The sequence below is a fragment of the Pteropus alecto genome, unplaced genomic scaffold (genome assembly GCF_000325575.1).
Source record: "Pteropus alecto unplaced genomic scaffold, ASM32557v1 scaffold5, whole genome shotgun sequence".
NCBI classification, from domain to species: Eukaryota; Metazoa; Chordata; class Mammalia; order Chiroptera; family Pteropodidae; genus Pteropus; species Pteropus alecto.
Genome location: NW_006441953.1, coordinates 24793973 through 24805851, shown reverse-complemented (window position 1 = coordinate 24805851; position 11879 = coordinate 24793973). Strand labels below are relative to the sequence as shown.

Genomic DNA, 11879 nt, shown 5'->3' with positions numbered 1-11879 from the left:
CCAACGACAAGAGCCACCTCTGTCTGCTCTGCATGTTCCCTGGCTGCAGGCTTCGATGACAACGACTCAGAATTCACGGGAATAAATGAACTTGTTTTGGCGAAGCTCTATGACTCTAATTGCTTAGTTTCTGTACTGCTTCATTTTGTTGCATGAAAGGCACAAGCGTATTGAAACTTCAGATGTCTGCAGTATTTAAAATCTTTAGCTATCTTTTCCAAAGCAAGAGTATAGATTTTAAAAATTCCTTTACTGATTTAGAAGGCCTGAGATTAATATTCGCCGACATATCTGTCTGACCTCTTTTTCTGCCATGAGCGTGGTTATGGAAACCCCTCATTAATTCTATTTAAACAGTACTTCGGATGACCTTCTGGGGCTTGAGGCGAAGGCCTAGTTCCGGAGAAAAATGGGAGAGCTCCAGGTTTAGAGACATTTTATAAATGAATGCATTTTGTGACTTCTCAATTGTCTTAAAAATATTAGATGACAAAACCTCAGGAAAATCTTGGATCGCAGGTCTAAACTGAAGAAATCACCTTTGTGGTTTTGCGTGACCGCTAACCAGGTCAGGTCTCATCATGGAAGTCCATGGGCACTGGTTTTGGGCACGAGTTTGAGATGCTGCTCGGGCGTGACCTGCCTGGTGGTACGCAGCTGCTCTGAGGGGTTGTCGCTGCGAGGGATGGCTTCCACCCTGAGCCCTTCCTGCGACCCAAGCATCCCTCCCTTGCTCAACCCCCTGTGTCAGCACTGGAAACGCAGCACTGGAAACCACATCCCACCGGCCTCACCCACCTGCCCATGGGTACCACCTAAGGAAGCAATCGATAGATGGATAAATGACTGAGTGACCGAACAAAGGAAGGAATGGAGGAAGGGGGAGCAAACAGCTGAACCAGGATGCGGACCCCGAGGAAATAAGGTTGTATCAGGCAGACCCAGAATGAAAGGACAGAGCCGGATGCCGTGTTGCTCTAAGTGGTTCCGGTACAAAGAACAATGATGGGCTCATAGTAGGTGCTCAATAAAATATGACAGCAAACACTAACTGGACACTTTCTGTCCTCAGGCCCTGTGCTAAGCCCTTTACATGAATTTCCTCACTTAATCATCATGCTAAAGACTACAAGGAGCTATTATTACTCTTGGCAAAGTGGATTAAGGACCCACTAATAGGTGATGACTCCCCCATCAAGGCAAGAAAGACGTGATCCGATTCTTATCAATATTAGAATTCTATAGTCTTACTAGAGAGGCAGCAGAGTTTAGACTTGAAGCACTGAGCAGAGCCAGACTACTTGGCTTCCAGACCCGGTCCTGCTCCTTTGTGGCGTAAAGCTGGGCGACTGACTTCAATTACTCACACGCTCTGTGCCTGGCTCATATGAGACGGTGCTAGTGCACACGGGCCATCGTGAAGGCAAGTCAGGACATCTACGCGTGGGACAGCATGCAGCGAGCACTACACTAAACGGTGGTCTTTGAAATGCTGCTTTCTATCGCCCGACCCATAAATGGTGTTCTTGATTTATTGTCGGGAAAGGTGCTGGTGTCATTGTCACCCCTTTGCAGGTGTGATCACCGCAGTCTTCTTGGGCTAGAATCAGAAAACCGCAAGACCTGGGGACCAAGTGGGCTTCGTTGACCCCAGGGCGAAGGCCACCATTTTACTGGTGAAATGAGAGGAGCTGGAAGGAAAGGGGAAAGTTAGCATTCGCGAATCTGTGTGAAATGCAGCTAAAAGATGTAATGAAGAATCTGTTCAAGATCATGCCAGGGGGTTAGCGACCCAGGCTAGGATAGACTCCAAAGCTTCAGAGTCCTCAGTGGGTCAACTAAGGACGCACAGCGTGGAACTTCTTCATCTGCTGAGGAGAGGTGTTTTCAGAGGGTTTAAACCAGACATCTCAGGGTCCCTGACCAGATAAAATGCCCCGCAGTGTGGAGCAGCCTCCTGAATTCCCGTGAACACTCACTTCCCCATACCCTGCCACCTACCTCTGCTGTGCCGCTGGCCCCACAGAGGGGCCGGGTCTGAAGGCAGAGCCTGGAGCTTTGGGAGAATGTGGCTCCTGTGACCCTGGTTGGGAGCACACACCTGCTGACTGGTTTCCCGCTGAGCAGGGACCACGGGGCTGTTCAGTGAAGAAGGACCTGGTTTGGGTGTGCAGAGTGGAGGAGGTGAAGCTGACTCCGGCTCTCGCCACACTTAGATTTGGCTCTGGGCATTTAGGCTGCAAAGAAAAGGTGCCTTTTCCGTCCACCCAGGAGGAGGTCCCTGCCAGCCTCGTGTTTAATCCTTCCAGATGCTCCCAGCCTAGTAGCCTGGCCAGCCATGGCTCCAAAACCTGGCTCCAAAGAGCAATGTTTCCTGCCCATCGCGGCTTCTCACTCCAGGCCCCAGCATCGTCTGACGGCTTGGAATTCCACCCCCTGATCCACGCTGCTCCTCTCCCCTCTCACGGAAATGGCCTTTCTACCTGCTTCCTCGGCTCACCTTGGTTCATTCTTTCACACTGAATTCAGGGATCGTCTCCTCCACGAAGCCCTCTCTGACTAACTCTTCTGAGACGTCCCTGTTTTGTACTCTCCCAATCCCATCTGGAAACTTCTATCATGGCATTTACCATTTTGTTTATAATGCTCTCTCTTTATAGTTCTGACCCTCATGGGAGGGAATTTCTTGATGGCCGGTACCACGGCTTTTGAACCTTCGACATGGAGCCTAGCTCCTGGCGCACTCCCTGCAAGGCGGACATGACTTGGAAGCACTTGTCTAAATCATTCCTAAACCACAGAACAGAAAGTCGGCCAAAGCGCTTCAGCATTTCAATATGAGCGAAAATGACTGTACACAGAGGATTGTGAACACACAACAAAATTCACTAACGCATGCAGCCCTGAAGGAGAAAGAAATGATAGGATAAACTTTGGGGGACGGGGCCGGAGAAGTGAACTGCTACACATCGACGAGGAAGCGACTCAGCGACTCAGTGGACGGTGGCCTCTGCCTTCCGGTCCATTCTGGGCGACAAAGCTTGATCTACAAAGGGAACCACTTCCTCTACTTGCAACAGGATCACTGCAGCTACACACTCACAACTGGTGCGAAACACCAAATACGGAGGCATGTTATGTAGGCAGAGAATTTCGCCTAGCACTTAGTTTTTTTAAAAATAAAAATTGATCTTATTACCAAACCAGAAAATCTGTTACATTTTTCACAGTCCCTAAGAAGCCTTAGAAATACGTCTCTGTGCGATAGCGCTGGTTTGCATTCCTTCAGGGCATCTCTCTGGAGGCACATTGAGTCTCTTCAGGGGTGACTGGTCCCTGGGTGGGGACCCAGAGGCTGTGAACTCCACAGCAGTACAATAGAAACTTAAGAGACAACCAGAGGGACATAATACCAAGGCATTTTATGAGACAGACGTTGCCAGCTTTAAAATAATTTATTCCAAGTGTGATACAAATGTGTAGAGGAAGCTCAACCCTGACAAAGTCTGCGTTTGCTGCTTGTTAATTAAATCTCTCTCTCTCTCTCACACACACACACACCATGGTGCAGGAAATATATACTGTGCTATATTACCTCATTTTAACTCCTTGGTTCAAGATACGCATAAACCTTTAAGTATGTTTCAAACACACTAGGAAATACAATCAGCACATTGGTCTTACCCTGAGGTAGTTGAGGGTAAAGTTCGTTAGCCCCATCCTGGTGATGTTCTTAGACAGCTGATCCAGAACCTGAGGGTCTTGTGCCTAAACAGGAAAGAAAAATCATGTATTTTATTCCTGCAAGACGATCTGCAGCAAGTCTCAGACTGTGCTACAGCTGCTAAGAAATGCAGCCTTGACAGCGTTGATTGCTCTCAGAGGGCCGGGTTGCCCAAGATAATTTAATTTGCATTTGAAGACACTTGCCCATAATGCTCAAGGACACTTGCGGATCCATGGTGCAAAAACCCTGGCCAGGGAGACCCAAACTGAGTCATGTGCTTGGGAGAAACGACTTGATTTTCTCTGTGAGAGGCCTTGTGTCTTCAGGAGGAGGGTCAGTAAACCCTGCCAGGAAGGACATCTGTAGGTCTCCGGCCCTCATCGGAGTGGGCACAGCTTCTGGATTTGGGAAAGCCATGTTTGTTCCCTGTTGTAATAGTATTGTTTTAACAGCGCGGAGTCTAGGACTATATCTGAAAACTTTGCAACTGCCATTCAAGCATTACATTTTCCAGAATATCAGCCACACTTAAAAGAGGGACGGAACATTCCATGGGCCACCTCAAATGTTCTGTTCGGCCAGAAAAAAAAAGTGAAAATTCTTTCTGGATTCTAGTTTGAGATAAATCTTTTGGTCGATGATCTTTCGTCCTGTCTTTTTTATTTCTTAATCGGTTTGAGCAAATTGGTGCTTAACAGAGGGAGACTTAAGGTAAATATCCCTTTCTCTCCACGTCTGTGTGCACGAGATTATCTAGGTTCTACTAACACTATTCTTTTCTGAAGAATTTCCTCATTGTGATATTACCAATTGGCTCTGTGTATATAAATAAAAGAGAAAATGTAGGAGAAAACGGAGAGTGTCACTTTCATGTCAATTTCTGGAGAGTGTCACTTTCATGTCAATTTCTGCAGAGTCCTCTCTAGACATGCAGCCAATATTTCCTGAACCTCCCACACGCCAGGACAGGCTGATTCAGGGAGATGCGCCCAGCGGTCGTGCTCGACTTCCAGGACCTTCTATTGTGGTCAGATGACAGGATAATAATAAACGAATGGGAAGACATCATTGCTGCTGCTGCAAGCCAGTCAGCAATACTTGCAGAGGACCTACTATGTGCCAGGCACTGTTCTCTGTTCTTGATAAGCATTAATTCAATCTTCAAACCAGTCTTCTGATGCAGGCTCTGTTACTGTACTGATTTTTATAGATGAGGGGCTGGAAGCACAGAGATGTCACGCCACCAGTACCAAGTCACACAGGAGACCTACGTGGTCTCATTCTGGGGCCCAAGCTCCTGACCTCTACTCCCAGCCGCCTCTCAGTCTGTTTTGAGTCTAATGAGAGTGGCTACTACAGACTGTTTCAAGGAGAGTGGAGGATATGCATCGAGCTTTGAAAATGGAGTGGGACTTGGGCATGAAGAGGCAGAAAAAATGGAGCAGGAGACCGGGGGTGCCACAGAAGAAAGCACGAGGGCAGAGAGCAGGCTAACCAATCAGGAGAGGGTTGAGGACAAAGCCTGGGAGACAGCTGGAGTGTGATCGGGAGACGGTTGTCTTATCAGCCTGAGTTTTGGAATTAGAACCAACTGAGTTAAAATCTTGATTTTGCCTCTTTCAGGCTGAAAAACATTGAGCCCCTCGTTGAACTTCTCTGAGCCTCACTTTCCCCACTTCTAAAATAGGAATGATGATAACTCACCTCTCTGAGTTTCTTTGGGGATTAATTATAAGCCTGTATAAAATGTTTAGCACGAGGCCCTGCATAGCAAACACCCAATAAATGCCAGCTACTGTTATTTTATTCTCTTCTGATTATATTGGGTCTTTAAAAAAAAAAGGCTCATTAAGTCTGATTTTGCTCCAAAACTTTTTCATGGAAAAGGCCATATCATGCATGATGGGGGAGGGACTTATTTAAGTCAATGCCTTTAAATTCCTTCTTAAGAGAGTGCCCTTGACCAGTTTCCACCAAGTCTTATCTTTAAAACATTAGCATCAAATCCACTCTGGCACCTAGTTGCTGTTCAATAAATTAGATGTGATTTATGTCCAAAGGAAACCAAGAGAACCCCAAATATTCCAGTTCACTCCAACGCTGGTCAGAAAGAGCCAACTGCTGTTAACACAGGTCTGAGGTCCAGGTGGCCCTCGTCTCCTCAGATGGTTCTAATCAAAACTGGAAACTGTTTTTCTCACTTCCTGTTTTATTTCTTTCCCCGGTTATAAATAACAGGTTTATTAGCCCAGGCAGAGCAGTACTAGATAATGACTGAATGGAATTTAAGAAAAGTACAAACTGTTTATTGAGGTAACCTCAATTTAGAGTTTAAAATAATAAAGTATCACACACACAAAAAGTCTCAATTCACCACACTCAGGAACAACGGAAGGGAGGAAGGGCCTGTGGATTAAAATGGTTGACGGAAAGACTCAAAGTTTAGAGTTAATTACCTAAAATGTAGAGACGGCTGGAGTTCTTTCACAGAGAAACTGCTTTTCCGCCTTGAATAATACGTTGAGATAATAGGAACAAAAGTGAAATAGAAATCAAATTACTTACATGCATGGCTAGAATGCTTCTTGGGACTAACTCTCTGTATTGTCTAATGGTAAAGTGCCATGTTTTTATTCTCATGAGATCATCAAAGGTGAACTCCAAGATCAGTCTGCCTTCTGTACACACCTAGAAGTGACAAACAACACACTCATTTGTTATGCACTTTGTGAATGCTGCATTTTTCTGTAACTCACGTGTCAGCTACTCAGCATCATCTCCCTGACTATCCTTGGGTGGCCCTGGATCTTGACAAAATAGGACACAAGTGGCTTATCCATAGTGTACTGAGACAAATACAAGCATAATCAGTGGGTTCAAAAGACAGCTAGCGACGAGCTTGTAGTAACTCTACCTGTTACGAGCAAAAGTCTGTGAGCCTCCATTTCTTCTTCACTTGTAAATATGGACACAAACCCCTTCTCACAGTGATATGATGTCAGAAACGCCTAGCACACGTGCGCATCCCACACAATGATACTCTCTCGCATACTTTTTTTTCCTTTTCATCATCTTTCTACCATAGGAGCTTGAGCTCTTGTTCGAATTTTGGTTAATCCCATTCTGGGGTAAAGTACCTAATGAAATCATTCATGCTGAAGTACAAAATACTACAAGGTTACCCAAACAGAGGTTCTCCTTTTCCAAGAGAAATTCCAGGGGACAATGCATAACCCAAAGCAACAGGTCTCAGTTACTGAGACGTTAAAAACAGAGGCATACTTAGAGTACATCCCTTGAATCACATTGTATTGGCAATGACAAATTCTGCTTGCATAAAGGGCTAGCCTTTGGGGGCTGGGGAGAGGCAAATTTATCTTTCCAAGAAAAATATGTATTATTAATAATAATTAAAAAAAAAGAATTTCTGAGGCTCTCTTCCTTGATAGAGTGATCCATGATAGAGTAACCTTTTTACCTTTTTTGATATTCAGATCATTTGTAGCTCATAGTTCCTATTTTATCTACCTTTCTTTTCACTGTTAATGACTTTGAAATGGAAGAAAATACTAGGCAATCACACACCACCCAGCTTATCTCAACTATAAGATAAGTAGTCATGGTCGCTCATTAGTCCAGTTCAAATCATTACAACTAATTATTCAGTCCATGCTGGCCTTAAAGAAATGGTACAAGTGATGGATAGAGGCTTTGGCAACAGAAAGTGCTAGATTTGAATCCTGAGTTGACTTTTCACTCATTTTGAAACTGTGGGAAAAAATCAAATAAATGCCCTAAGTTCCAGTTTTCTCATCTGTAAAATGAGGATAATAATACCCTTAGGTAGGGTTGTTGTGAAAATATATTAAAGAAACTTATGTCTGTAGATTGCCTGGTATTATACCTGGCACATAGTAGCTTGATAGTAAATGACAGCTCTGAAGATTATAAATTAAATGCAACCTAAGAACACAGAACCCGAGACCACTGGTGCTAACTAAGACCCAGGGGTTCAGGAGAGGTATCTTGGGGGCTCTGCCGGGAAGAGATTGGCCTCTACGTGGACTCAGAGACCCATCTCATTTCCTAGATTCAACCAGATCAGCTTCAGTTTTTATCTGTTTTAACATATTGGGCTGCTGGCCAAGCTTTTTTGGAGAAAGATTTCCTATGCTAAAAACAAACATACAAAACTTTGGAAATCACTACACTACACAATATTTTGAAAAAACGTAAATTACAATTAACTCAATAGGTGATACGAACATTTCTAAAACTATAGTCTATAAAGATAATTAGCAATTTATATCAACCTTTTATGATATATTAATATTCATTTCCCTGTTTGAGAATTTAATACAAAAGGCCACCACTTACCGAGTTCCAACTATGTCCTAGGCACTGGGGTTAAGTGGTTTCTAGTCACTCTAATTTAAGCCACAAATACAGTACAGGAGAATTAATAACATGTGTTGATGGGGTACTACTTAAGAAAGATGCTATTAATGTCTGCCATTTTCATTTTATCAAAGGTCTCAGAAGCACTATAAGATAATTATTGATAATCTGGGTGAGGACCTCTAACTCAAATCCAATTAGCAGAATCTGTGGGTAATTTAGGCATTTGGCCACCTTGCCCCCAAACTCCTCAGTGGAGTGGTCTTCAGAGCCTCGCTTCTGATCTTAGCCACGACAGTTGAGCACACTGAAATAGGGGAAGATGTCAGTGTCCCCAAACCACTCATCTCAAGCACCTCAGCACTGGAATTAATTTACCAAGGTTTTCAAAAGAGTCGCATGGAGATTAAGCCACACAATTCCCCCTGGGGTGTTGGCATGACAGAAGCCACATGCAGTGAAGGCTTTCACAAAAGGAAGGTAACTACAGCCAGCCAGTGACAATGAAATGTCTTGACAATACTGGATAGGGATATTTGGATGCTATAAACGCCCCCCCCATTTTTTTTTTAAGACAGAGGATTATTGGATGTTTAAACAAATATTAGCCTAGTTAAATGTCATGCTTTATTATTATTATTATTATTATTATTATCTAATCTATTCATTTTGTGTTTTATGAACCATAAACCCAAGGCAGATGGAAATTCTGGTTTACTTCCACTGGAATAGAATTTCATAATGGGAGGGCCTGGATGTGGACCTTCTGATGAATTACTCAATTCAAGTATCTGTAAGGTCAAGTTAAATTGCGCCTTTTATTTACTGCGGGATAGCACATCAGTTGAGGACGCTTCTTGCAGTCAGACTGTCATGGGGCTATGAAAGGTAAAATTATAATAAGCCTTGGGCTCTTCCTTTCTAAGCCCAAACCAAGGAATCAGCTTATCCAGGGCATATCATGTGCAAGAGTACAATCCTTAGAACTGAGTCTGAGTTGACTGTGTTGGGTGTTTTCTTTTTTTTTAAAAAAAAAAAAATTAAATGACTTCCTTAAATGAAAGGATGGAGGAGAATTTGGTCAGCGCTGGTCTTCCCCAAATAATTATACTCACAGCCTCCTCCCCAGCCCTGTGAAGCCTCCCTGTCCCTGCCCCCACCTTGGAAGTTAAAGGAAATTAAAGGCTTTGTGATTTATTTCATATGAAACAATCAGCAAATGGAACAGAGGTGCTTAAGTTATATATGGTTTGGAAATGGTAAAACATGGGCATAGCTTATAAAGGGGAATTAATGTTTTCTCTTTCAGAAAAATTCTGTGCATTCCTCCTAATCAATACAATTAATGTAGCTTTTATCTAAAGTTGCCCTTTTATTTTTAAAGCTGCCTTTCACTTGGAATCCAAAATCAAATGGGTCCCCAATTAAGAAAACATTTTCTGTTGTGCTGAATTCATGTTACCGTACTGTGAGCTCTGACATTTTGTTTCTGTGGTAACCAAAATCAGCTGATTAGTTGGCATGGCAACAGAAAAGATGTAATCCCGGCAGACACACTCTAATCAATGCCCCCAGCACAGATGGTCCCCGGAGGATCAACAAGAAAGAGGCTGGAAGGCATTCAGTGGATCACGTGCTAGCTTGAGACTAGGCCAGGGACAGGAGAACTAAAAAAGAACATTTCTCAAACTAACCGGTAGCTTTTTAACCCTTTTCTTTCTTCGATTAATTGTGAAGCAATATTGACCATGTAGTTACATGTATAAGACACTTCTCATACAGCTTTTATGAAATGTGTCTCTTAGGTGAGAGTGTTTATTTGTCTTGGTCTTTAAGCCTGGAATAGTATTATTATTATTGCTGTTTTAGTTAGTAGATTACTAGCTTATTATATAAGGAATACACCTCAGGAACAGCCAGATAGAAGAGATAGATGCATAGGGTAAGGTATGCGGGAAGGGGTAAGGGGCTTCTGTGAGCTTGCCACTCTCCCCAATCTCTATGTGTTTACCAACCAGAAAACACAGAAGAGTGCTTTTAGATTAATAGTTGCATAAAATGCATTGTATTTTACTTAGAGATACTGTATAAGTAAATGTATGTATATGCACACACATACACTAGAGCAATAGGATCATCGATATTATAATAATTTGGTTAGAGTCAGGATAAGAGTATAAATGTATAAATTCCAGAGTAAAACATGGTATACAGGCGAAGGTAAGAATGATTAACTGTCAAAGACATGAAAGGATATTCATACAGGAAAGTGGTTGGTGCACGTCCGTGGTACTTTTCTATAGTAGTAAACCATTTCATAATAAATAATTGAGGCCAGAAAAAAATAATCCAGTGTTTATAGAAGTGATAAGGGTATCTGTTAATGGCTGTAATTATTGTTCTAGTTTGTAAAAACTAAAAGTAATCCAACATGCACCCCAGAGCGGGCTCCTTTGAGCATCTGCCAGTATTTGTACCCTCAGATATAATTCAAGGGTCTTTGATTCTGAAAACCTGGGTGATTGCTCCTCTGATTATTAAGTCTGTTTTCAATTTGATTCAAAACCGAATGCAGAAAAGAAAGGCTTCATAATGTGTGTTTTAAAACTCTAATTACATATTTATCCATAATCTATAATGTTCCTAAGATCCAGGAAATTGCAAATGTGTACTATACTCCCGAGAAATATTAAATATTACTTTTGATTAGGACTGTGGCTGATTTTTGATTCACCAATTGACCAAATTTTCATAAAAGCAACTCAGAACCACTGGGTCAAATACTATTTGGGGAATTACGGTTTACTGATAGTCTAAATTAGAACGATGTGGTACTGCCCCCAGATATGTGCTAAGTTATGGCATGTACTAATAGCAGACTCTCCTTTAAAAATAAAGCATCGGCTTCCAGGCTATTTTTCTTTGTGATACGGCAAGGTTATTAGCCCACTGTTTTATACTAAACAGCCATATTTTCTTACACGAAGATGAGTTTTTTTTTTTAATTAATATAAGAACAAAAGAAAAATTGTAGAGATTCTATGGGTTGCATAATAATCACTAAGGAGCAAAAAAAAAAAAAAATCCTTTCAAATTTTCTAAAAATAAATGTGCATAATTAGTATCTGGACTAAGTCCATATAGCTAAGCTACATTTCCCAGAAAGGAATATTTTTCATCACAGTATGGAAATATTCATTACAAGAGTTGGCAAATTGTATTGCCATGAAGTAGAGTCAGATGGGTGATCTAAATGATTGAAGCTTGAGGCTGAGAGAGCTGAATTCAGGAGAACGTACAGGGTTTTTTGGTGTGTGTCTTGGTTGCCTGAACAAGCCACTCGGCCATCTGAGAGGGGAGCATTCCTGGATGAGGAAAAATGCAGTAGAGAAAACCCTAGTTTCTTCATTTGACTCAAAAAGCAATTTATCAATTCATCAGAAGAATGAGGTTCTTTTTGATTTAAAACCAGTCCTGAATGTAGACTGCACTATACCCTCAGAGCAACTGACTATTATCATTTATGGAAAAGTTTTGGCCTGAGAAGAAAAAAAAATGAAGAAATATATAAAAGGACTGCTATAAGATGAAGACGCATTTTTATTTTCAATGGCCACAGGCTCTGGAAGTAGCTCTTTCATTATGGCGAAGTTTTATTTAATTATCATGCATTTTTTCCCTTTAAAGCATAAGGAATTTATGTGTTTTTCTTGAGTTACCTAAAAGTAACACTAAGTCTCAAAATATATATATA

General features: G+C 42.0%; 1 protein-coding gene across 4 annotated transcripts in view; it reads right to left on the bottom strand.

Moving 5' to 3' along the window:
* LDB2 (LIM domain binding 2) overlaps nt 1-11879 on the bottom strand; it is a 332843-nt gene that overhangs the window by 58773 nt on the left and 262191 nt on the right. For all 4 annotated transcript variants that reach the window (XM_006918978.2, XM_015594886.2, XM_015594887.2 and 1 more), the window contains exons 4-5: nt 6293-6415; nt 3685-3768 (exon numbers count right to left, since the gene is read on the bottom strand). In XM_006918978.2, the coding sequence (XP_006919040.1) occupies nt 3685-3768; nt 6293-6415 (207 nt within the window). The remainder of the gene's footprint in view (nt 1-3684; nt 3769-6292; nt 6416-11879) is intronic.